The 27,615-nt window shown below is 41.1% G+C and overlaps 1 protein-coding gene across 4 annotated transcripts; it reads right to left on the reverse strand.

Annotated features, from left to right (window-relative positions):
- Positions 1 to 204: 204 nt before the first annotated feature.
- dyrk4 (dual-specificity tyrosine-(Y)-phosphorylation regulated kinase 4) lies at positions 205 to 26,360 on the reverse strand. Of its 4 annotated transcripts, none has more exons than XM_051073539.1 (15): positions 26,152 to 26,360; positions 25,492 to 25,561; positions 9,675 to 9,758; positions 7,851 to 8,003; positions 7,582 to 7,732; positions 7,167 to 7,330; positions 5,789 to 5,925; positions 4,847 to 4,987; positions 3,861 to 3,999; positions 3,520 to 3,601; positions 3,184 to 3,356; positions 2,988 to 3,048; positions 2,639 to 2,768; positions 2,319 to 2,467; positions 205 to 2,103 (listed from the first exon to the last, which is right to left on the reverse strand). In XM_051073539.1, the coding sequence occupies exons 1-15, from the start codon at positions 26,181 to 26,183 to the stop codon at positions 1,832 to 1,834; spliced, it is 1,938 nt and encodes a 645-aa protein (XP_050929496.1). In that variant the 5' UTR covers positions 26,184 to 26,360; the 3' UTR covers positions 205 to 1,831. The 4 variants fall into 4 exon arrangements, with proteins under 4 accessions (XP_050929496.1, XP_018559009.1, XP_018559010.1 ...); XM_018703493.2 differs by having other exon boundaries at positions 205 to 2,106; positions 26,152 to 26,356; XM_018703494.2 differs by lacking the exons at positions 25,492 to 25,561; positions 26,152 to 26,360 and adding an exon at positions 12,476 to 12,992 and having other exon boundaries at positions 205 to 2,106.
- Positions 26,361 to 27,615: the final 1,255 nt, after the last annotated feature.

The raw sequence follows: 27,615 nt of genomic DNA on the forward strand, positions 1-27,615 counted from the left end.
ATTTAGTTATCTCTTCTTAATTTTCTAACCAATCACTGGCACAATCCAGACTATGGGCACACCAAGTTTATACATCATACAAGTCTGTGGACTGCTTTACGTTTTAACAATGTGCCAAAGAGGCTTCAGTTTAATTTCAGATTGAATCACAGACACATAAACCCAACTATGAGGACTGAAAATCGTGAAATATCACAACGCATGTTCATTTAAACAAGTTTTTATTTAATCATAAAAGACATAAAAATTACTTTTCTTAACTTTTTTTCAGCTACAATCCTTTCTTTCAGGATCTCTGGTTGCTTAACTAATAGATAGTGAGGGCACAGGTCTATCATCAATTTAAGTCAGATCTCGGTTGGCGACTAAAGACATCAATCAATTGTAAAAAGAAGGTAAATAATGAAAGGGTTGTTCCATTATGTTATGTAACATTAGGTGAGACATCATTTTGTCAAATAAAAGGGATCCTGGCAAAGTAGTCTGAACTCTTGTCTGTTTGACAGGTAAGAATCCAATGGTTTCTAATCCAGATGCACACACAATAGTAAAGTGCAAGATTTCTAATACTGCAAGGCACAAACTATCAATAATGGGATTGTCTTTTTGTTTCTAATATAAAAAATATTATCAATAACACAGACAAAATATTTTCATACAGTAACAACACAACAAGTAAAACCTTGTCTAAAACCTCAATATCTGAAATATTTTCTTAAAATATGTTCTGTATTACACATACATAAGAAATTACAGCAGAAATATATACAATAAATTCTATTACAAATACATATTTTGTGATTGTTGAATTAAATTGTTAAACAAATATGAAACATAGGATCAAACATATTCAATTATAAATAAGTAAAACAATTAATAATCAGAAGGTCATCAACTGCATTCTACAATTACAAAGTACATGACAATTATTTCTTTGTTATCATAGTTTTTTAAAAAAAAGTTTTTTTTTGGCTCAGCCTTTATTGCACACAAGTCTTCAAATCTTTTACCATGACGAAAGTAAAATAAGCTAAAAGAAAAGAGAAAAAAAGCAAAGACAAAGATTTAATTGATTTTCTGCCTATGCACTTCTTTAAAGTCAGCTACGTTTGCTTTTTAACATAGAAACTGAGAGAAGTAAAAGTCAAACCTGTTTATCAAAGATGTCAATGCACAGCAAAGATTGAGTTCAATAAATAATACAGGAGACAGTGAGAGCAAAAGCTTTCTTCTGTACTATGACTTAGGATTTTAACCATTTGATCTAAACTCAACAAGTGTATTCTTGCAGCTTGATGTCACAAAATGCCTGCCTGTAACTGCATCTTAACTCCTTTATTTAAACACGTACAACTGGTTGATGTCACTGTCATATAAAGTTTCACAGAATAAAAATAATACACTATGACTGCATACTTAAAACAATAAATAGAAGATGTCCCTCTTTGCTGATGATCAGTGTATCTCCTCCACACATCAAGATTTTGTTCATGGCATATGGGAACTGGTTTGTTTCCTGTCGGTAGAAAACATCCACTTGAGCTGCTTTCCAGCTTGAAACTCAGGAACTCTGACTTTTCTCTGACTTCTTTAACATGTAGTACATGTGTATCATGTAGACACAGCAGCAAGATATTTGTAGCAAATAACAGCACAAAGGATGTTTTTCTGTCTGCTCTGTATGCTAGGCCAGACAAATGCAACTTTTCTCTCAGTTGTCCATTTACTTCCACTTCAACAACTCAGTCATTCTCAGGTGAAAGATGGGACATTGAGTCTCAACATTCCCAGTTCCCACTTGTCATGAACGCAGCGTGTTTCCCTTGGACTGTTACATGATAGGGGGCAAACACTGAGATGGTTCCTGGCTATCTTTTCTCTCTGAGCCCACTTCCTCTTGAGGTTTGATGATAATGTGAACAGGCCTTTCTCCACCTCCTTGCTGTTTGGTATCCGTGGAGAGCTTGCCCTCGCTCTCACACACCTCCTCCTCTGCTGAAGCCCCAATGGGCCGCAGACGCTCAGCAGGTGCCATCTTTGTTCCCGTTTCTGAGCTGTCTCTCTTCAGCTTGTCGTTAGTGTTGCTTTCTGAGCTGACCTTCTCTGCTGTGCCATGGAAATTAAGGAAAATTAAGGAAATTAAATGTCAAAATGTGAACACTGAGTCTCAACCTGAATAGATTATATAAAGATAAAGCTAGTTTTTACTTTGTTTTAGCTCATTTTTATTTTTTACCTCAAAATGGTATATAAATACAGTAATTATTTCACGTATATAGACTGCATGATGAAATGGACTGTACTGTTACCAGGCTTACTATTAGTTTGTCTGTCTGTGCTGGTCGAGCTGTCTGAGGTCTTCTTCACTGTAGGCCTGGCTCTTGGTCTGACTTTGTTGAAATTTCCCTCCAGGATCCATTCATGCTGTAACCCCTCATCAGGAGTCATACGCTTGGTTGGATCCCAACTGAAAAGTACACAATTGCAGCTTGTTATTTGATCTTTAACGCAGTACCATAGAAGCATGCTGAATTAAAAAGTCACATGCAGTTTTTATGCAGTCATTTCAGAACACAAGGCAAATAAAAGAGAAGCTTATTATGGTAAACAATGTAGCAGAAGTGTGAAGGGGACATACGTGAGGCAGCATTTGATGAAGTCTAAGAACAAAGCATCATTAGTTTTCAAAGTGTCTGACAGCTCCTTTGAGTTGGGTCTCCGCTTCTTCCCCTTGCTGTTAGTTGTGTTCCTTGGATTTCCTTTGGAGTCTGCACATAAAACACAGCACCATTTACCTTCTTGTTTCCATAGATTTATCTCACATCTTCTGCAGAGCTGTAACCCACCAAGACATTCATTCATCTTTTCATCTAGTAATCCCACATTCTAGCATGCAGTATGATCTCCACAGTATGCTGAGTAACAAATAAAACATCCACAGAAATAAGACGTTTTAAAAAAAGATCTAGGTGAAGAAAAATTCTCACCAAAGAACAACCTCCTCCTCGATGCTGACTGAACAAAATCATTTGGAGGCATTCCCAGAACCTGTCGGTTATAATATCAGGATACTTTCACATACTGAAGCACGTCAGCAGCTATTTCAAAGATTTGCATCCACATTTGTTTAACTTGCAAAATAAATGCAATAAATATGGGAATACAATTATTTCCATTCCATACCTCCATTATGCAAGCTATCTGCTCCACTTCGCTCTCTCCTGGGAAGAGAGGATAGCCTGTGTAGAGCTCGGCTAGGATGCAGCCCAGACTCCACATGTCAATGGCCATGCTGTAAGGGTGACCCAGGATCACTTCTGGGGAGCGGTAGAAGCGGCTCTGGATGTAGGTGTACACTAACAGAGGTGGACGCAGAGGGAAAAGCAAACAAAAGGCATCGAGGTGTATGAGTTAATATATAAGATTTACGTTCACTGGACCAGACATGACCATTTCTTTGAATAACATGATTTAAAAATGATTATTACTTATTCTCTCAAATGAGTTATAGGCTCTTACCTCTTTGTTGTTCATAACAGCTTGACCCAAAGTCCACCACCTTGATGTTACCTGGCCCTCTCTGAGACAGAAGGATGTTCTCCTGTTCAAGTGTAAAACCAGAACATTCAAACGGAGTTGCCTTTATGTGACGCTAGTGCAATATTACAAAGCTCCACAAGATGGTGCCAAATTGATACTATTGTCCTGGAGAATCATTACAGCATGAGCATCAGTAGCAGCACAGTGAATCGGGTTTGCTGACTTGTTGACTTTTTAAAATTAAAATTCAAAAAAAAAAACAAAAAAAACTGTATTCCAAATATAGGTTCAGGTTTTACAGATGCAATAGAAGTAAGTACCGGTTTGAGGTCACAGTGGATAATCTTCTCCCTGTGCAGCATCTGCAGGCACCTAAGAAGAGCATGGGCAAACCGACGGATGAGGGCGAGACTGAAGCCCTGGAAGTTGTTTTTTTTGATGAGCTCATACAAGTTCACCCTGTTGAAGGAAGCAAAATGCAATGCATGGTTAGATCATAATGTTGTTAAATCATAACAAACTATTGCCATGATATATTTCATTTCCAATTTGTTTTCTTTTTTGACCTATTTACATCATCTATACATAGTAGAATGAACTCAGAATAATATAAAAAGATGCACCACATAAATGACTTCTTCGCACCCCTCAAATAAACACTCTGAAAAAAGAAGGCTGCTAAGTTTGATGTCACTCTACACTTGACATCACCAACTTTTAAGAGTATACTCAGAACTAATCTCTGATTGTGCTCGCATTCAGGGAGGGACAGAGACAGTGAAGACTCCTGCTATTTCTTGCCACTTGTGATAAGCATAAACTTCTTTAGACTGTGTAACAGGAGCCTTCACACCATGAAGCAAGAAGGGGTAAGAGATAGGGCCCTAATCAAGGCTTTAACTAAAGGATTCGGTGACAGTAATGTTAGACAAGGTGGCAGTCCAAGACGTCCTCTAAAGGTCATTCAGCCAGAGTGATACACAAAACTATCTCCCCTCAAATAGATATCAGTGGCGATCCACGCTAAAATGCAGATGGCTTAAGGTACACAGGTAATCACTTAACTTCTGATTGACTACAGTCACGTAGAGGTAGAAATAATGAGTAGAGGCAAGTGAGAAGTGCCTTTGATAAGACAGCACAGTGATCAGACCCTGCTGTTTCACCTGGGGAAAGGTGGCTAACCATGAATGCATCTGATTAACAGATCAATTATTCAGTGATGTCTTTATAGTCTCCTGTAAGACTGTTTTCTAAGTATGCAGACCTGTTTGCTTGCACGTTGAATGTGAGTGATCATACTAACCCGAGGAGCTCAAAGGAGATGCAAAGGTGATTTCGGAAGTAAAAGTACTCCTTCATGTGGATGACGTTGTGGAGGTTGTCTTTGTCTTTCCGCTTTATTACATCCAGGATCTTCAGCTCAACAAGGGCTTGGTGATGAAATCTAGAGGCACATTTGCAGAGTTGTTATATACTGAAATTCATCAATGTCACCTGTGATTTGAGAATAACCTATTTCTGAATTTCCAGGTGTCGCTGGGTAAGAATAAATAACTGAATGTATTGAAGTTCTGAGCATCAGATTCTGACATGCCAAAACACTAGGAGCTCTAACATTTGGACTCTTTGGAAATGTCTGATGTACTATATGTGCATGTTTTCTGTCAATTTTGTCTGACAGGGAGGTTTGTCCCAGCATAAAAATCCCTAGGATCCCCTGATTTCTGTGTGTCAACCATTCACAATCCTCCCTCAGGGGAAATTAGATCTTAGATAACTATCTGACACAGTTCAGAGTTCACTTAAGGCAGTGCTGCCGCAGTTTGCACCCATTTTGTTTTCTGCATTATTGAAGTGGCGGAATGACCTGATGGCTCCTCCTGCACCTAACCTACAGGAATTGGGCAGCTGCTGCCACTGTGCTCCTCAGCAAGGAAGGACAGGTAAGATAACACCAAGAGGTGCCCACTTCTGTCATGCTAAATCAGGATCTCAACGATTTGGCAGACTAAAATGTAAAATGATCATGATGTAGGCATGTGGGGAAAAAACCTCACAACGGGGTGTCAGATCTCAAATGAATGCCAGAAGTTGACTCCTTGAATGTGATAAATAACTTATTCTGTACAGTAACATAGCACTGAACCTAGTAACACTGGTGGTTATTTTAAAAATATCCTAGATCAACAGTTTGAAGACATGAATTGGTCAGAATGAAATGACATAAAATATTTCAGAAGCTTACCTTTTCTTATTGCGTATCATCTTAATGGCTACAAGTTCATTGTTTTTGTGGTCCAGACATTTTAAGACCTGCCCGAAGGAGCCTTTCCCAATCACTTCAAGCACCTCAAACCTGTAGGCAATGTGGTCGTGCAGCACCTAGAAGAACAAGGAGGAACACAGTGAATACTTAAGCAGAATTCATATTTCATGTTTTGTATAAAATACAAAAAATAGAACAACATCTATCTATAACATCAAAATTAACTCATATGCACACATCAAAACAATGCAATTAACTGAATTTTAATCTATGATAGCGATCGTTACTGAGTATAAATATTATGTACTCACTGACATCACAGCCTTAGGATATACAAAATTATTACCTGCAACACTTAGCTGTGCACATAGCAGACACAATACTGAGTGTGCTATAGATTTACTGTAACTGTCAGTCAAAGCTGTGACAGTGAGATGAACCTCAATAGAGATGTAAGAGTCTAAACAATAGGAAGTCAGTCAGCCCTAAACAGCTCATTCATTACAAATTATCTAACACCTGTCAGTCTCCTGATTTATACAAGACAGTTAAGCCTGTTGTTACAGGGTGTGGTGACCTCAGAGCAGTTTATTGTTAAACGGTATTCAATAATGAAGTTAGTCCAACAGAACTGGGGGTGGGGGGCAGGGGTTCATGTCTAGAGCTGGTGGATTAAGTTCATATGGAGGCATCTGGTCACATACAGTTCAGCTTAGGCAGCTCGGAAGTCTTTGCATGTGTGAGTGTGTGTCAGTCAGTGAGATGATACATAACATGGTTTGTTCACATTTCCAGTTCATCTTTTTACTTTCAAATTATTTCAATTTCATGTTTGTACAGTTTAACAGGGCTGACACAAACTCTGGCTTTTGTAAAGAACCATACTGTTGACTTTTGAATGTATTGGAAAATTACCTAAAAACTGTACACACTTGACATTGCTGCTGACCACTTGAGTGAGCGATTCCATTAGTTTTCAGATTGAATCTTTCTTCAAATTTGCTAGAGATTACAGTGCATGATTCAACACAGTGAATATTAAGTAGCCTCTGTTTTTTGGCAGATATGACTTCAGAAACTCTGTGTTGGTCCATTCAAGTACTCTGGAAAAAATACATCTAAGACTTGGAACTTAACTGCAAAATAGCAAAAGATGCTAAGATATAGGTTGCTTTGTTTTTTGGCATCACACAGTAGCTACTAATCAGGAGGTAGTAGTAAGGAGCAATTTTTTTATGGTCCCTGCTTATAGCTATTCAACCACACGTAGTCATACAATACTCATGTGCAAAAACCAATGGGTGCCCGGGAGGTACTGGTCAGCAACAACAACATCCTACTCCATCTAACACATTACCCTAATGTAGCTTCCATGCTCATCATCATATCCAGAGTTCTGCGGTGCTCCTTGGGAACCCTCAATCTTCTGAGAGCCCAGACCCAGGAACCAGATCTCTGTGTAGTCCATGATCTCCTCCTGCTCAAACTCCGTCAGCCGCTCCTGGAAGTTCTTCAGTGCCTCTGTAACAGGAAGTAAGAGGAGGAGGACAGTATGAGTCACTATCATATTGATTACACCTCTGCCAAGAGCAGAGGATTGCGAACAATCAGCTTCAATGCCAACATGCTATTTTTATTGCAACAGTGGAATGAAAATTGTTACTTAGTTGCATGTTTGTTTTGAAACACCCCCAAGAGATTGAAAATGTGAAATACCATCTCCTGTGGCTTTCTAAATCTGTTGCATCTTATTCTGATCCTTAACAACATACCCATGGGTGACATGGGTAGTCTCTGTCCCTCATATGCCTTCTCTTTCTCCAGCTTGTTGCTGAAAATCTTGCTGTTGCGAGTGACTGACACTTTATCCATTGCTGCACCGAACCGCATGGTGAACTGCTGAGCGGGCTTCGGCCTCTCATCCTGTACAAAAAACACACAGAGGGAATGTAGAGTGTATAAGAGCTACTTTGGAGAAATACTGATGCTCTGATCTTTTTCCCTCCGTCATGTTACACATGTAACTGTATGAGAGACTCACCGAGTGTGTCTGGAAATTATTTTGCCCCCCTTTGTTGGCAATCTGGGGCAGGATGTTGTCCGACTGCTGGTGCTGGTTTTTGGCATTGCTGACCACCACCTGGACCACCGGTGGCTCAAGCTGAGGCAAAGTCCCCACACCAGGGCCAAACTTCTGTAAATCAGGGAGATGGTTTTGATTTTATTGCCTTCAATAAACAACACACATTAGGAACTTCACTATATAAAGTAAAATGAAAAAGATGACCTGAGACAAAATAAAATAGGTGTTAGATTGTGATGAAAACAAGATCTTTCAGTCAGATACACAGCAGTGTGAATAAAATTAGCATCAATCATTTAATACATCAAACCAGGGAGAATATTTATGCAAATCAACAAAGAAATTGCCAAACTTCCACTGCTGAAGGGTTTCTAAGATCTTATTCTGTAGGGAGTAACCACTCTGTATCTCAGTACAACAGAATAACAAATACTGAACAACAAATACAGATGAAAACATACAACAAAAGCTGCCACAGAGAGTGGGTCAGCAAGTGTGAAGTCTAAATGCATTATTCTCTTTAAGCTGTAGCTACAAGTTTGTCGCAGCCCCTTTCATTTTTTCATGAGTACATCTTTGTGTTGGGCTGCACCTCATCAGTTTTAGTTTGTGTTCTGAGCTTCACGGTCTACATCCCTTGCGCATGCATTTTGTTTGTGGAGGCTCGGGTGACCGAGACCCCCCGCAAATGCTGCGGCTGGAATTACTGATCAGGGTGAGAGTGAAACAGGGACAAAGCCCCATGAGGCTGGGTCCTGACAGAGCCTGTCTGAGGTGGCTCTGTAGGGGAGGACAAGAGCAGCAACCTGCTTTTCTCTGTCTGCCATCCTGCTTGCTCTAGTAGCATGATTACATATGTCACAGCCTCACAAGGCTGGCAAGGAGGGGCAAAATTAGACCTCTGTCCTACGCCAGGCTCTCTGGGAAAAATGAGATATCCTGCAGAAGTGCATCTGTGTCAAAATTCAAACAAGAGCTGCCCCTCTATCTCACATGCTATTGTGTAGCGTTTTGCAATGTATTAGCAGCATAATTAAGTCTTCATGTTAATTCTTAACAGCATTCCAGGAAAAAAGCTTTCCAATCTATACACTAGGTAGTTCTGATATTTTTCACGTGTTAAGAGCTGCTGCAGGATCTGCCAACTTGGTTATGACGCATAGAGATAGGGCTAAATATAGTTGCAAGCACTTGCCACAACAGGGAAAGGAAGTAAACACAGTTACGTGCCTGTACATAACTGGGGGGCATGCTGTTTAAATAAGAGGCTCATGTATCATTGGAAATCTCTGATGCGTTACACCAAGTAACTACATTATGTGCAGGCAGATGTGTACAGATGTTGTTCTCAGGAGTAAATAAATGTCTGTATGGATGACCTGCATTGTGAAGATCACTCTTGTATTTTATAATGAGGTACTTTTTCTCTAAGGAGCTGCTTTGAAATGTATCATTCATTCATTCAAAATTTAGTGATCAAAATGACACAATAATTGTCAGTGATGCATGTCAGAACATTACTGAGTGCACTGAGAATGAAAGCCTTTGATTTCGAATGGGGAGGAATATACTAGTGTAATTTACTGCATGTTTATGAATAGAAAAAGCAGAAGAAAATGGCAAATATTATGTCTCAAGCAATGCTTTTCCTTGTTGAAACAATAACCCATCCTTACACCTTACATAATTCACCTTACATAATTCAAACACTAAAGAGATGGAATTGTTGATTTGTGTTCTGGGTCAGCTGCTACACCATCTTGCAGAGGGGAAATCGCTGACCTGTGAGCAGGGTCGGTTTGTTCCAAGCCGGTTTCCTTCTGCTGGGAGTCTGTGAGGGTGAGGGAAGGCCTCCGGTCGTGACGTCTGTGGGAGGAATGAGAGCGATTCATAAAATATGCTGCAAAATGGGGGGAAAAAAGTGCTGCTTTTGTTATTCACAAAAGCAATGGGTAACCATATTTCTCCTCTACTGTGTTTTTTACTTTTTATACAGCAAAATGCATAACAACATTCTTAATAATTCGCAGTCAGATTTAGGAGTCCTTTTTTGCCCAATTAGACAGATTAAAGCATGTTAAATAATCATAATGAAACTGCTTCTTAGATGTATGCTCCAGCCTGTTCAGAGACACACAGCCTGTGGGCAGCTGAGCGAGGCTGCAGCCAGACTAGCAAAAATAATGCACTATGATCCTAAAATAGATTACTTCTGTAAAAAAACCCAGCAACAGCGATCCCGTCGCTATCCAGTATTCTCTGTGTGTACCTGCTGGCTTGTGCAGGTGTGTGCCCATGTGCACATCCATGTGTCTGGCAGTGGATGTACACGTGCCTCCAAGCCTGTGCACACTGGAGAGGAACTTGCCTGAATGTGTTGAAGGGAAGCAATAAATGTTGTAAAAAAAGAGAGAGAAAAAAAAAAAACTATTTGGGATGATTCTGTAGGCTTCTCTCTGAAACCAAGCCAGCTTACACGTGCCTTATTAATCAGCGGGTGAGCGTGCAACTGTTTTGGTGCAACACCATATGGGTGAAATAAAGCTTAGCCCCATATGGGGATATGTGCTCAGCTCACTCTGCCAGCATGGCAGGGAGGGAGGGAGGGGGTGAGGCAGGCTGAGTGGGGTGTTGTCTACAGGTGCAGGATAGGAAACAGCATCCCAATCATAATCTTAAGCTTTAACACTGACTGCGAAGCAAAAGCAACGTCAGGTCAGTGTCACAGCAGTGTGATCCGGAGGGAGAGGAAGACTGACCCATCTCAGCAGAGCAGCATGAGGCGCCGAACTGACTTCTTACCACTGATTTATAAACTTCTGAGACTTGAAATGAAAAAGTAAACACATACTGCAAACACTCCCTGGCTTTGCCCTTCACATTCATGTCATCATAATCCCTCCGTAAGACAATGAAACCACATGTACCCAAACAAAGGTACGATACAATATCGTAGTCATGTTACAATCTTGGAGAGGGTTGTGAGTGGCAGCAGGAGCCATGTAGGTCACTGTGGCAGGTTGGCTTCCAAAACATCACCTGTAAAGACCTGCTGTAAGCCTGGCTAATGAGCATTGAGCCAGTGGAAACCCAGTGACATCATAACATGTGCCCAGTCGCCAAAGAAAAATAGTGCCCGTGACCTTTTATTCCACTGTGATGAATGAGAGTCAGTATCTAAACCATATAAAGAAATGATAATCACAGCTGAACACATGATATAGTGTTGGGTGGTTGGGTAATAATAAGTAATATGCTGGTGTCGTACTGGTGTCTGTGTTTGTGACTAAAATTCAGGTTTGTACAAGGAGATGAGGAAAGTCAGATATAACTAATTAAATGTCAGATACTATAAATTGTCTTACTTGTGTGCACAAGTTGGAATAAGTTATAGAGTTGGATAAAGTTATAGAAATAAATAATTAGAGGTACAGACAAGGAAACAAAAGTCAAGAGCAATGCCGGCTCTCAATCTGTGTTGACAGGGGGGGGTCTTTGCTGGAGGTAGAGGATGATCCCAGCAGGAGTGTGTGAGCAGCTTTGACTCATTAAGGTCCTCCAGGGTCAGTTGGTCAGAGGGTCAGCAATGCAATAAAACCAAGAGTAACTCAAGAGTAAACATCAACAAACTGTAAAACTGTGCTCACAGCCGGCACTATCAGCTGTCAATCGTGCTCATTTTTCAACGTATAATCACGTCGCCCCTGTCACTTTCATTGCACACACGACATGCTGTTTCCTGCTGGCATCAACTGTGACCACAGCAAAGAATACACGTTAAGCAACAGTAATCAGTAATAAGTAAGTGTTAGTTGATGGGGTTTGGTCAAATCAAACATTCCTGCATTTCTCACTTGTGTTACTAAAAACGGTTAAAAGTTGAAATCTTCTAAGATCCAAAAACAGCAAGGGTTAAATTTATATCAGTTTCCATGTAAGGTGTGAAAAATACACCAGAACGCATATAGACTTACAGAATCTGTCAGCACAACAAACACTGGAATAAGTAGGCTAAACATCGACTGAAATAGAAATGGATCAGATTTTTCATCATAACTTGGCATGCGGTCAGGAGAAAGGGGGCGGACTACAAAATAAGCATTTAAGTGGGATAACTTGTGGAGAAAAAATGGAAATATTCATAAAGTGAGAATGACTTCAAATTCTTGGCATGAATCAATGAAGATAAACAGAGAATACACAGTAAATAACTTTTACTTCAGTTCATCTCTGTAAAAGGATGCCTGTGGAAGGTTTCTCCTGAAATGGAACTGGCCTGGAATGAAGCCCTGTATCTGGCAAAAAGTATTGTTTATTCCTTAGAAAATTGAAAGCAAATATGGAAATAGTTCCAATAAAGTTCTAACACTGTACAGCAATATTAAAGTATGATTATGACATTAAAACTCTCTGATTAGATAACCAGACTGACCCTACCATTTAAAGAAAATCATCTCTCTGATCCATAAGGTGACAATGAATGTGCTATAAATATTCAATGAGTACCACAGTCACACTACAATTAACCACAATGTATTTTCCCATTCAATCAACCAACCAGCTAACCAACCACGGTGCCTCACCTTGTTGTTTATTTCTGGCAACATTCTGTGTTATCAGTGTCAGTCTTTACAGCTGCTTCCAATCCAAACACAGAGGAGAGATTATAAAATCCAAGAGAGAGTCATTGTATCCAACTCTGTCAGTCCAGCCTCAAAAGCAAGACGCGCTTTCCACAAGTGCAACTTCGTGATGGACACTGAATCGACACTGATGAGTAAAATCCTGATGACTGATCACATCCACCGATCCAAACCTGCGGTTGCTGCTGGTTTTACGCGCACGGGGTAATTGCGCTGTCGTCAGAGAAGAGATTAGAGAGGGAGACAAGCTGTTGAGGGTCTCTGCGCCTTGACGCGCTCTGCTAAGATACTGCGGGAGCCACCTGTTCAGGTTTCTGCCGCTGACAGCTGGGGCTTTCCCGATATAGATTTGTTTTTTATCCGTTTGCTGTCGTCCACCTACACAGTGCTGTGTGACTGATGCGCTCTCCAACACCAACGCTGCTCTCAGAGTGGGCTTACACCGACGCACGCGCGTCGTGGCCACACTTGCTCGAGCGCACTTAACTTACAGTAAATTATATTTACACCGCTCGCTCGCTCGCAGACTGTCTAACGGGCGTCACGCAGTAATCTTACTTCAATCAAGTGAAACAAATCCGACAATTCCGCTTGTTTGCAGTGGAGCGTCACTTAATTCATGAGTTTCAACCTCTTATAGCTGCGACCTTTCAAAGACGGACTGAGTATCAGCTAAATCACTCAAATGTTGAATACTTAAAACAAAATGGCAGCTTTTGAATAGGCTGCCTTTCTCTGAATTACTAACCAGCTCTATTTACTTTTGTGAGCTGCTGAATGGGACAGGGGGTCTCAAACCTTTCAACACCAAAGAATGAAAAACAAGGCTTTTAGAGCCTTTTTGCTAAGATTTAATGCTAAAGAGAGACAGTAATAACTAAATTCTATTCAATAATAACTTAATAACTTATTGGAATCCTTTGGAAGAAAAGTGTAGAAACACAGTGACAGAGCAGTTTCACAAAATTAAATATACAGGGCCCAACAAGCCTTGTGGGTTGGTAGCGGTAAATAAATTCTCAACACTATAGGTAAGACAAATGTTACACGAAACACTAAAAAGACATTTATTTAACCAGGATAGTCTCTTGAGATCTAAATATCTTTTTTCTTTTTGTGGTGGTGGTGGTGGGGGGCGTCAAAATGACAACACAACTGTTAAAGAGCCAACATTTACCAAAAAGAAGACGACGACTCGCTCATGAAATCATCTCTGCCAGCTGGTCTCTAAAATGTTAAACTGTCATAAATAATGAAAGAAAACAAGCTTATTTTTAGATTGACGACTACACATTTTTGAGTCATCCAATAGATTTTGAAAGAACTTCATAACACCAAGAGAGGAGGGAGCAAATATCATTAAACTTAGAGCAGGACAGAGGAGTTACAAGGTTTTCCCCTGAAATCACATCTTATCCTTCACAGTAACAAGAGACCAGACATTAAAGCATTAACACCGTGTTGCTGAAGAGAACATTTGTTTTCCAATGACTAATCCCCACTGCAGGGGGGAAACAACTCAGTTGCACCATGTGATGAAGAGCCCAGAACAAGTACAGGAGATGAATATGATTAGATGACAGCAGTTATGCAACAGCAGCGGCCACTTCAGTAATCAGCCTCAGCCTTGGGAGAGGATGAGCAACTATCCAGGAAGCGGCTCCTGCCTTCATTATTACTCTCAACTAATCTATTCCCTTATTCCCTAATCTGTTGTTGTATTTCAGGAGTTATCCATACAAGAAAAACTGGAGGCAGATCAGAGATGTGTAAGGTGCAGATAACAAAGCATGCAGGAGCTGATGCACGGTTTTGGGATTTGTGCTGAGCCTCAGAGCGAATTTGGCCCCTGCTGGTGGAGTGGCCCTTCAGGAGAATGAGAAAACAGGGGGACAGCAAGAGGGAGACAGGGAACACTTCTCACAAGTGGGAGGCTCCTTTAAATCTGGCCTGATTAATAACGACAAGGACTGCAGTAGGGGGCATTCATCTTATACAACTGGGATTACAGCGCAGCAGAACAGACCAGGCGGCATATTTGTTTGTACAATGCTTATGTGACACAAACGCACATGATTCTGCATCTAATTTTATCTCTACACTGCAGCACGATTGGAAAAAAAAGTGAATATGATATATTAAACTATCACAGAACCAAATAAATACTTATGTTTTATATGAATAGTTTGACATTTTGCTTTCTTGCTGAGGGTTAAATAGGAAGATTGATCTGTAGTATCTGTATATTATGAAGCTATACTGATGCAGCTGGTTAGCGTAGCTTAGCATAGAGACTGGAGACAGGGGTAAACAACTTGATGAGCACCGTCCTAAAACCCACTAATTAATGAGTCATATCTTGTTTGTTTAATCCATACAAAAAGACTACTTTAAAAATATCAAGTTGTAGTTTTAGGTGGCTTGGCTAATTTCCTGGGGTCTCTGCTGGTTCGTGGTGATGCCAAGGCTAAGGCAGATTTTTTAAAAAATTTTTTTTTAATTTTGTACAGAGCCAGGCTCTTTGTCCTTCTATGTGACAAGCTGACCATCTGCTGACTGTAGCTTCCTATTAAACACACACATATGAGAGTGGCATCAATCATCTCATCTAACTCTTGACAACAAAGCAAAGTGCTATGTCCCAAAACATCAGTCTACTCCCATAATGCAGAAGCAAAAACAAAAAGCACGAGTCATGCTCTGGCCCTGAAACTGTTACACATAATTAAACTGCAAACAAGTCAATCACTGTAAACCTTGCCACAGTTCACCTGGGAGAGTCATTATGCTGTGTGCATTTTGTCACCCAGGTGACAAAGCACTAGTGATGGGAAGCTGCTGGAGCAAAACAATGCAGATGCAGTACATCTCACCATGACAACCAAAAGTGAATGAAACAAAGCATCACAGTTAATATACATGACATAGAAAATTCTACCAGGTCTAAAAATAGAGACTTAAATACTGGGAGAGGAAATAAAACTGAAAAAAGAGAGAGTCTAAGCATGTGAATAGAACTTGAGAGTGGGTAGATGGGAGAATGTAAACAATTAATTGACTACTACTGCCTCTAAACATACCTCAGGTTGAACCCTCCTGTTCCTGCCCCAGCAGCAGCCGTGGAGGAGGCTAAAACCACAGCAGGCAGGTGAGGTCCCGTCTTCCCACATAGCACATCTCCCCCATGCTGCTACAACCATACCCTGAAGCCCACCTCAGCCCCTAGACACCATTTCCGGTCAGTGGGCAGGCAGTTAGTCATAGGTCAGAGATCAGACAGACAGACACCCTCAGAAGCAGACTGAAGGATGATGATGATGCCAGGTCTGCATCTCCTGCTGCTTGAAGTCTGGAAACTGTTAAGTGTTGCTCTTTGGCTCCATTTGACAAAATAAAAATCTTCTCAACCTTCACAGAACTTCAGTTATCATCACGTTGACGTTGACTTCTTGTTCAGCGCAAATCCTGAAAGTATGATGTATTACTTCTTACTGCAGAACTTCTTGTGATTCTACACAACTCTCAACTGTACTCTGGACCTGGCTTCGCTGCATCATTTATTCATATAAGATTACATTCCAGTTGCCCCTGTGTTTTCTTCCCTGTCAGGTTCCTCCAAACTATTTTTCTCTGCTCCGGGATACAGACAGAATAGAGAGGCAGGCTGCAGACAGACAGTGAGAGGATGCTGTTTCTTTGTGCTGTTTCTGTAAGCGGTGAGGCAGCGCTCTCTGTCTTTGCTGCTGCCAGTGACGTATGGATGGGACTCGACAAGGGACCCATCCTGAGCCGGAGACACAGCAGCAGGGAGCTGGTACTTAGCTTCCTGTAAAAAGAGGCCTCTGGGAGCGCAGGTTGAGAGAGGGGGTGGTGGGGTGGGGCTGCAGGACTACAGAGAGACAAAAGAGAGACACAGAGGTACTGTGGATACAGATTCCATCATCCTCCCAGGTGGGCTCTCCGTGGGGCTGAGGAAGTCAGACGGGGTGGAAGTACAGCTCTAATGGGCCTCCCATGTGGTTCAACAGACGGCTGCAACTTTCCTCTGCCTTCTCACTTGCCACTGTATCCTGGAGACAAAGCCAGTGGGGCTGTCATATTTCCCGCACCCCAATGCCCACCCCCTCCTTTCCCTTATCTCCTCCACCATCTCTTCCACCATTCTCCACCTGCTTTGCTGCTGCCACAAACCCCTGCGGGATGCTACAGTCTTGCTGACAAATACTGCGTAGGTGAAAGCTTATCCCACCACACCCTGGCTGCCCCTGGCCTCCTGCCTGCTGCACACAGCAGCAGGGAACTGCACAGTCCGCAGCAGGACAGGACACAGGGGCTGACTATGAGCTTTATACTGCAGGCAGTCATGGGGGAACAAAGTGCTGTAACTACCTCTGTGTACCTCTTAATTCATTGTTGATGATTAAATGATTTACTGGAGGAGACTGATGATCAAGTGCCAGCTCTCTATTTAACCTCAAGTTATTAGGCAGGTTAAAGAGCAACATTTCATTTTAAATGTTGTTTTCATAATAAAAGACATGGCCTCTTAGCGAGCGCAAGTATCTCTGCTCACACATGTTCCACTTCTCTACCAAAAATAAAATCTGTAAATCACCTTGTTTTGGTGACAGGAAAAATGTTGCTATTCCTGTAGCATGAAGCAACAGGATACTGTATTTCATTACTGCCCTGTCAGCCACTTCTGGCTCTTACATGACACAGAGAAGTAGCTGCTGTATCTCGTCCTACTTATCTTGACGCTTTTAATTTACAATATTTAATTCATGGCTCTACATGCAGCTATAACAGAGACATTTGACAGCCAGGGCAACACTTTTCCCACGTCTTTGACGTTTAGGCCAGATCTGGATAGAGTGAACAGCAGGTGGTTGGGCAGGCTACACCAGGGCAGATGAGACTCTGCTAAAGCAAGGCCAAATTACCTCCTCTTAGAGGACCATAACCCGGTGCTTTACATTCTGTTGGGCCCTTGGCTAATCGCTGCCAGCTGCCAGACGAGGCAAACTGAAGCGAGATGAGCTGCCAGCCAAAACAGACAGTATCAATGTCTCCTGCCATTTGGCAGAGAGGAGTGTGGGTAGTTTGACCTGGCTGGCAGGTGGACTGCAGCATCTGCAGTTTTAGACACACAGCAGGCTTCTCAGTGGCAGCATGTCACCATATGAGATATGGGTCAGGTTCACAAGTTGACACAAGCGCATACACTCAGACACACTCGCGGACACACAGGCAATTAGAGGCTCAATTGTGACTTACATATGACATGTTAATGGAGCTTGGCAATGCAAACTGCTCGGCACAGAAGTGTGGCTTAACAGAGTGTCTGTGGTGGCGTCACTTCTGTCTTTCTTCCAGCTATCTATGAATGGAAACTCAAAGGACCAGGACTTAAAGGAACATTTCACTTTAATCACAAATGAGACAAGGTCGTGGTTTAGGTCACTTCTCTGTTAGTTTAGCCAATTGTGAAAATGAATATTCTTTTGAAATCCAAAACTGAAGCCTCTGCTATAAATAGGTTCTTACCTGAAGTCTGGGGAGTTTCAATCCCACAGGGGTTGATATTTGCTCAGGGGCAACTGACTCAGAAGTACTGTAACAATGGTAGCTGATAGTGTACTGTACAGTGCACTTAAACTAATAAGCTGTTCTTGTTGTAAAGCAATTACAATTAAGCCAAATTCTGAATGTCAGCCTGATTATCCTCATTCTCTATCAAAAGGTCTGAGTGAATTTGCGTCTGTGTGTCTTTGCTCCACTAAATCTGTTCGAGTGTGTGATTGTGGTTGTGGACACAGCTGAAAATTAAGCAGGGCTCAGGCCAAGCCAAATCTCATTAGCCACGTGGAGAGGCTCTCTCCACGCTGGTGAGGGACACGAGACGAAAAATAAACCTTCATTCATCTTGTGTCCAACATCAGTAACACAAGCCAGTGTTTGACTGTCGCGAGGCACTGTTGAAGGTTAATGCATCAGTCATGCTCCTTCTTTGTACTGTACGTTTGCTGAGCAGCTTCAGTCAGGAACATTCTGTACTGATGTAACACATGTACACATACATATAGAGGAGAGCTCTTCAGTGATACATACACTGTGTTACAGAAGAGGGATGTTGTGTTGTCAAGATGTTGCGTTTTGATGCCATATAATGTTACCTACTGCATAGTAAATATGGTGGCTGACTCCAACCATGGATAAATAACTGTGACTCTTATCACTATTTTTTAAATGTAATTTACATTTGATCTCTTTTCAAACATTTTTTTTACAAGATAGGGTTTGTCAACAAACATAAAAATATACGGTCTTCACATAGATATCTAAACTTAGATATAGGTGTCTGTTACTAGCTTCCTAGCTAGAGTATATGCTACGCTTACACACACAAGTAGCCTACAGTAAGAATAGATGATCAGTTGACGGTGTGGCTTAAATAACACAGTATTGCATTACAAGCGGCAGACAAGAAAAAGAGAAAAAAGAATAGAAATAAGAAAAGTGCACAGCTGTGTGATACAAAATCGAGGACATAAAAAGAGTAATATAGCAGCTGAGCTAGAGATATGGTCCAATAACAAAATGCTTTTATGCCACCATATAATTATCACATTTACAGTTATATTGAACCAGTGCTACTAGTAATCAAATAGGGCTGGGTGATTGGTCAGTGAATAGACAATTAAGGGAAAAAAATATTGGCAGATTAATCAATAATTGAGCTTTGGCTTCAGCCCTAATCATTATTATTATATTAATAAGGATATTTATCTGATACTGATGATCTTGTTCTACACCTTAATATGGCAATTGTGTACAACATAACATAATTTAATCTAACTTTCAAAGCAATAAATTGTCCTACTGTTATAAACTACATGTAAACAATCTCTTCATGTATATGAAACAAAACTTCAGTCACTCATTTATTAGTTTTTCAAAACTGCTTGCATGGAATCAGTAATTTGACAGCAGAAATTTGCAGGACCTGAACATAATGCAGTTCTGTATGATCATATCATCATAATATGATTTTACCAAAAGTCAATAAATGATAACATTAAATCATTACACAGTCTATGTTATGGTTTTAAGTTGGTAGTTTTTACTGAGGACACCCATCCACACAGGTTACATAATTTTTCTACAGTTTATAACCACTTCTGTGTATGTGCGTGTGTGTGTTTGTGTGGGGTGGTTGATGGAGGTGCTTCGTATTTGTGTCAACTGCAGCGGCCCGTCGAGACCACCTACATACAGAGAACACGTAATCCTCTCATGCTCTATAATACATCACTCATTGTTTCGTGTACTATAATAACCACAAGCAGACGTACAAGAGCTTCCTGTCTGTATTCTTCATCAGACTGGGACCCAGACTATCACAAAAAATTGCCAGAATTAGGCCACAGGTCACTTTCCCTGGCCTTGTTTAGCAGACGATTGGACCGCGGTGGAATTATAAACAATAGCCTTTTCCCATTCCCTGAAACGTGAAAAATTAATCCCTCAGTTTTGAGGCTAATCTAAAATACAGACAAACCGTGCGTCTCCCTTTTTAACTGATCCTGTGTCCCAGTACTTAAACAAGTTTGTGTCAGACAACCGACAGCTGATTAGAGGGAACCCTCGCCACTTGATGTCTGCGGCCTCATTTTCTAGCCATGCTCCAAAAACAAACCTCTTCCACACAACTGCTGTTATAGCTCTGTGCTGAAATCAGCCAATTCTCTGGAAACCCTATTCCTACAGTCTTCTCTTTCACCATCTCTCCACCCATCTCTTATTCCTTTTCATCGCAGCTGTACAGTAAAAAGACACGGCCATCAAACAACCAATCAATACATGAGCAAGAAAAATAACAATGATACTGCAGATACTGCTCTTGTATTGATTGCATTTCTGCAAAATTCTCAATATACTTAACAGGCTAACAGGTATGATGCTTCTACAGTGTCTCCCAATACAAACTCTACTTTTGGGTCTGACGCCACAGCCTATATTTTTTTGAGCAATCAGCTCTCTTTCTCTTTCTTCAGATTGCCTCAGCATTGGAAGTCTTACCTCATTAATCATCCTTTCATCTAAGACCTGCTGCTTCCCATCCCTGGAATGAGACCCGACCCAGGGCCCCATGTCTGGCTCTGCGCGCCTCACAGAGTGTCACTGTTATTTCAATAAAGCTGATCAGATGAAATAACTGGCCCACTTACGAGACAGCTGGGGAAGGTGTGGCGTTAAGTTTGCACAGGTGCATGTGTGTGCGCGCGAGTTTATCTTCCATCATCAAAATGTGTGTATCATTGGCTTCAATGCTAAATATGCTCACAACACTGTCGGCTCTAGCCCCTATCATGTGAAGTGCAGGTGTTGACCCGAATGCCCCAGACTCTGCCCTGCCAGGTCTGAGAACCCGAGGATGGAGACGACGCGATCGGTCAGCCAGGCCTGTGTGAGTGATGACGGCCTTGCATTCGTGGCAGCTCTCAGGCCACGCACCTTGTCTGCAAATAGCTCTGATGATGTCGCCAGAACCAAAACCTCTAGGCAACACAGCGCAACTTGCCTCATTTAATTTTCCATTTTTAACTTTCCTAGAATTCATCCCTTCTATTTTTACTTTTCCTCAAATCTTCTTGCCTTTGCTAAAACCATCTACATCGCTGACGTATTCCATAACTGTCTGTCTCCTTGGTCCTACAGGGGCGATGGACAGCTTCATCACGCAGGTAAGATGAGCAATGTCAGCCCTTCTTTTGACCCCATAAGTACTAACCTCTGTCACCTACCACAACAACCCTCGCAAGGTGATCTGCTTTTGTCATCACCTGGACACAAAAGACCCCGTGTCTGACCTAGACTGACACAGACAATACGCTGCCTTCAAATTGTAACAATTAGCGCAAATTGAAGGATTTAATCTGATGACATGTGCAGCAGATGTGTACAAAGCAGACTAAAACGCTTGTTGTCTTTGGGTGCCAAATACAAGAGGCTATACTGTTCCACACGGTGGACAGTGTCTGTAAAGGAGATCCTGTCTTAGACTCTAATGGCTTTATTAGCCGAGGCTCAGGTGTAATCTACTGAACCGGTGTCCAGGCCTTTCTTGTTCAACAGATGTTAGAGGTGTATACTGACACACTCCGGCCAGTGAGACCAGCACAGGCGACTACGTGACTACAAGGTTAATCCTGATTACTGTGATCACAATTATGTAACACAATTATCAGTCTGTGACTGAGGAGAAAGTGAGTTAATAATAATTAAAATAATGAAAAGAAAATTTACTTTACAAAGCACTTCTCTAAACACAGTTGGAAAACACATTGCAGTAAGACAACAAAACAATAAAATTATTGCAATGGGTTAGGGTTAGGGTTAGGTGGAAATATGATTTCATGTTTCAACATTTCTTATATAAAACATTTCTATCTGTGGAGACTAAATGAAAAGGGTTAAATAAGATTAATTGTGCAGCCACAGAAAATATTTCATATTTTTCTGAATCATATTAATCTGATACAAAGCTGTAGATACAGCTTTAAAGAGGTAATTTATTCAGACTCTCAGTATTAGTGGTGGTAGTTCTTAATGCTCTAGAAACAGAAGTGATTATATTAGAAAATAAAAAGGCAGCCAAAACATCTCATGTTAGGCTGCATTATCACAAAGGAATCAGTGAGCCTAACAAGGCAACAACAACCGGATCCTCTTATATAACAATATTTTAGATAAGACCTCACACATTATTACACAACAATGCTCCTGAGCCTATGGAGATGGAAGGAGAGGGTGCGATGGGGGAGGACGCTGGCATACCCTGTTTAGCAGCTCTGTATTGCATGACTCACTGTTAAAGGAAAACAGACACTTCATGCAACCAAGCCAGGCACTCATTAACAAAACTCCCTGGGTGGCTGTTTACCCAGCATTCTTAGTAAATCCAATTAATGTTTATCAGACTCTGGGAGTGTCTCAGTCCAGCTGTCCTCTCTGGAGCAGCACCACAGCACCTCCTCACTGTGTGAATGTGCAGCCATGACACGGGCAGCGCAGATGGGCTCAGTCTTGGCAGCGTATGGTCAAACGCTGCCTTGGCTTTCACAGTCCTGTGTGGACCAGTGGGAGGGATAACAGTCATCCACAGCAGTGAGGATGCTGCTATGCCTTGGTCTATTATGGTGCTATAACAGAACATGGGGATTCACATGTTGAGAAGCAAGGGCCATGTGACGGCCTTGACGACGAGCCACAGGCCTTTCTGTTGGCACACATGAATGCTTGCAAGCATGCATAAACACAGACAAAACTTGAACTGCACACATGACCGCACAATATCATGCACATACATGTGCATAAGTAGAAATAAGTAGAGACGTGATTAGAAATGACTGCATGTAAGTCTGTTCTAATGTGTTTTATACCACAGATGCACACACTGTGAACCCTCAGTGACACTGATATCAGCCTGTAATTCAGCAGAGGTGAGCTCTCCCTCTAAATGACCGGCTTTAGTCCAGGGGGGTCCGGTGTCAACGAGGGACAAAGCTGTGATGAGAAACCCTATCAGGGGCAAGGTTCATCAGAATAATGGGGAGGCACACTCCCTGCTCCACATGGTGTGGGGGTAAAACCTGGGCCAGGTGCATGAGTCTGCTCTGATAAACAATACTCTAAAGCAGGTCATGAGGTGCACAAAAATATTCAAGGTCATGATCTAGTAGAGTGTAGCAACAATGTTTTTATTAAGTAGAGCTTGATTAATAGAGTGGTTGATCTAACGAAAATTATTGTCCAATTATTTTGATAATCAATTAATTTTTTTAAGCAAAAAGGCAACCATTATTGTCTAACTTGTCTGAGATAGCATGCTCTGTCAGCCTTTGTATTGTATTTGCTTGAGGCTTACAAACATATCAGAATTGGCATATTTCCAAATGTTTGGTATAATAATAATTTTTATCTTCTGCTGCAAATACTAGTCTTTTATCTTTATTTATAATTCATTTAGGCTAATAAAGCTACCAGGAAGAGTGCACTCAATGCTCTTTTTATTTTCTCTGCAAACAATCAGATGGTTGAAGAGTTGGTATGATTTCAGTTGACCAAGAACTTGTTTGTTTGGCTATAGCCCTAAACTGAGTATCTTTGGGCTCTGGATTATTTGAGACATTATCTTGGGTCCTGGAAAACTGTGATGGGTGTTTTCCACTATATTCTGACATTTTACAAACCAAAACTAATGATAGTGAAAATAATCATAACCCAAGTTACAAGCCTGTTTCCTACCAGTATGATACATGTTAAAAAACTTTCAAGAACCATGCAGTTATACACTGGACAAAGAAATGTATACCTGCATAAAAGCTCTACTACGACACATATGTCTATACAGTATAAAGTACAACTTTATTGGAAGGCTCTGACGATCCTGCCTGATGTGAATAAAGGCTTAAATGCCAAATATGGACGTCAATGGTGAGTCATATCATATAAAAACTACAAATATGAAAACCCATCGCCCGCTACAGTTTCAGGGCATTTCACATCTTGAAGGGGTGCGCTGTATCTGCTGAGAGCAGCTGCTTGCGTCTGTATTTTGTAATGACGCAAATGCTCTCTGTTGATATCCCAACTTAGAAGAAGAGAAAAATCTTTTGAACTGACACCCTGAGAGCGGAGTCCACTCACAGCATAAACTCTAATAGCTTCAAATGATGCCTCAGACACTGCTCCCAATTTCTCACTGATGTTCAAAGATTTTCAGCACTATTATCTTGAGTGTCTTTTGGCTTAACAACCTGCTGGCAGTGCCCTTTGCTAATTAATGAGAATGTCTAAGTGAGTGGTCCTTTTTTTAAGTGCTGAGATCAAAGCAGCCACAATGGGATTAAGTACTGAAGACTCTGACCAACACACTCTGCAGTACGCAATGCTGTACATACAGAACAGCACAGCAATGTATGAGCTTGGTTTGGAGTCTATATTTTAAATGACACTGACCCATATTATTATGGTGACTCATCTTGTAAATCATAAAAATACCTCCTCCCTCCCTTCCTCCCTCACACACACACACACACAGGGGACAAGAAATTTGATGTCTCTCATTCCCCATATTCATATGTTGTCTACATAGTTTTTACTCTGTTCATCGCCACATCAAACTGTCTGTTATAAATAGAGCTTTAATAAACCCTGAGCCCAGGTAGCTTTGGAGCGAAACAACCAGCTGGTGTCCTGTAACAATGTGTCACATCAAGGGGATTTAGTCATTCCTGCTCCACTGGTTTGTCTGCTCTAATGGCAAAGAGCTCCAAACTGCACTAAAAGTTTAATCAACAGTAAGTAGAAACGTGTCCTATAGGAGCTCAGTGAGGGAGGTCTGAGGGGCTTTGAAACACTCTAATCCCTTCACACGGGACGGGGGTGGTGTGGGGGGTGAGTCAGTCTGCTGCTACATGAAAGTGCCCTTGTAGGGCAGAGCTGAAAGTTGTGGCACTTTCCAGGAAGAGTTTAACCCAGGTGGTGTCATGGCAGAAGACCTCAGATACAGTATGTGGCCTTATAGTGGCTCAGGGTTGAGTAGATTTGCTCTCCCAACATTTGCGAATGGCAAAAGGGCACCTCTCGCAGATGGTTCCGTGGTGCAGGCCAAGAACATCACACGGCAGAGTATGTTCCCTAATAAATCAGTTCTGCTGAGTGCACACAATCACCTAAATAACATTTATTTAATGGCCTGCACATCAACACAGGGTGTAGAGTTGCCTGGAGGCCCACAAAAACATGGTCACCACTATAATTCATAGAAATAAACTGAAGTCATTCAGGCTGACAGGAACAACAAAAAAAAGCCTATTAAAGATTTAGTAAACAATTTAAATATAGACAAATGTTATACATTTATCTTTAATGAATGGCTGTCTCCCTACCTTGATCAGCAGTGGAAAGGTGCTTTTCCTCTCCTTAAATAGCTTCTGCAGCTTATTTTTGGAGCCATTCCTGTCCAAAGGAAAAATGTCATTTTAATATAACTACACATAAGGCATACCGCACGTGCATGGAAACTATTCTTCAGCGATGCCAACAGGTATTGCTTCAGGGCTCAAAAATAAAACTCTTGCGCATACAAACTACTGCCCTTGTTGCTTTTGACCTTGGCTGAGATGACAAGCAAACACAATGTTTAGATGACATGAATTGTTTAACTGCTTTCATTTATAGACAGACACAGCTGTACGACCGAGTGCCTTTTTCCACTGGAGCAGCCTTTTGCATAAACTACACTGACACCTTCTGGGCACGTTAGTCTTATATTAAACATATACAGCGTTGTGTTTTACACAGGTGTCAGGTCTGTCAGTCAGTTCCCGGTGATGAACCACCGAGGCTAAGTGTCTCATTCAGGAAATGTGTGAGCCAATAACGAAAACACCTCATAAACACATAAGGAACCTTCAGGAACTTGGCTAACTTTTCAAACTGGCTCCCCCTCTGAAAGAAAAATGCAATTAACATAACTTAAATCAACAAGAACAAACCAACCAAACTAATTACTTATCCACAAACCTACAGGTGAATGTCGCACTAACCTTTTCTCTGATGACTTGTTCGGCGCGCTCATGATCAAATAAATCAACAAGGTGGCAGTGATGAAGCGGTCATGTGCGACATGCCCAGCAGTAAGTTTTTTAGGCTCCAACCCGGTGATAACACACACACACACACACACACACACGGTTGACAGACTGTGTGCTGCGGAGTGTTACCACCACCGGCTTATCCAAAACACAATGACTGCTATACTTGCAGCACTAAGTACTCACTGACTCTCTTTTTTTTCTGGCGCAGTTTTAAAGCGGGTGCTTACGTGCGTGGCTGTGCGCGCGCGCGTGTGTGCCAGAGTATGTGTGTGTGTGTGTGTGGGGGGGGGGGGTCGACGACAAAGGTAGAGACAGACACCCCACTGGGCTATACATTTACCACATATTGTAGGTCACAGTATCATCGCACTGCGTCATGGAATGAAACTTTCCAGACATTGATGCTTAAAAAGATACAAGATGCTCTATTAAAAATGAAAAGATAATATGAATATCGGAAAAGTTATGGTTAATTTGGTATACATTTAATTTTGCCGTGTTGACTGATCTATGTGATGGAATATGGAGTGTATGCATGATGGGGAAAAAATAATAATAACAGACTGATTATAAATTATATATTAGTTTTCTCAATCTACCTGTGATTTGTGGCTAAAAAAGAATACAAGGTGAGAAAGCCTTCAGTCAAACACCTGTAGACTAATTGGTACAACATGAATCTTTTATATGGGATTTGCCTGTGGATTGTGAAATAAAACTCTGCTTTATCCCAAAAGTCCAAACAGAGCTCTCCTAATAACTCAGAGTATAGTGCTGCACTGAAAGCATACACCAGTCTGTCTCCCAGTGCAGACATATAGACACTGTCTGGCTCGATTATCTTTTATAATACACGATACATAAATAACATACTGAAGATTAATATTGAGCTCAAATATTCCTCCTGTGTTATTATTCGGGGAATACTAGTATATTGTGTTCTTAAAGTGGCACATACTATAGTATTGGTAGAATTACATTTAGTTAACAAATGAGGATAGACCTAAACCATTCTAGAACATAATTATTCACAATACTATTCATTGGATTTTACTGATCTGTATTGACATACCTCTGATGAATGACTGGTCAAGTTTAACCTAAATCTGAGGTGAAACAGAAATGTCTGTCATTGCCCAGTAGGGGGAGTGAAGAGATATACAAATTTGACATGTGTCACTCATGATAAATATGGGAAAGCAGCAACTCCAAAGAATCAACTGTGACAGTTTATGACAACAAATACCTGCTTTTCTGTATTGTTAAGCTTGGATAGTTAGGCAAGTGGAACTGAGAATAACTCCTTTAATAGACCAAGACTGCTTTTATCTTTGGTGTAACATCATTTCTGAATCCTAATGCCAGGATGTTATAATTTATAATCTGTGCACTTATTATTATCTCTGTTTTATA

The sequence above is a fragment of the Lates calcarifer genome, linkage group LG10, assembly GCF_001640805.2.
Source record: "Lates calcarifer isolate ASB-BC8 linkage group LG10, TLL_Latcal_v3, whole genome shotgun sequence".
Lineage (NCBI taxonomy): Eukaryota > Metazoa > Chordata > Actinopteri > Centropomidae > Lates > Lates calcarifer.

Bases quoted from the DNA above. Each gene is read 5' to 3' on its own strand.
- dyrk4 (XM_018703493.2), bottom strand. From the start codon at position 26,183: ATGAGCGCGCCGAACAAGTCATCAGAGAAAAG. The intron at 25,562-26,151 runs GTTAGTGCGACA...TCCTTTGGACAG, and splicing joins AACAAGTCATCAGAGAAAAG to GAATGGCTCCAAAAATAAGC. The intron at 7,331-7,581 runs GTATGTTGTTAA...TTCCTGTTACAG, and splicing joins ACTACCCATGTCACCCATGG to AGGCACTGAAGAACTTCCAG.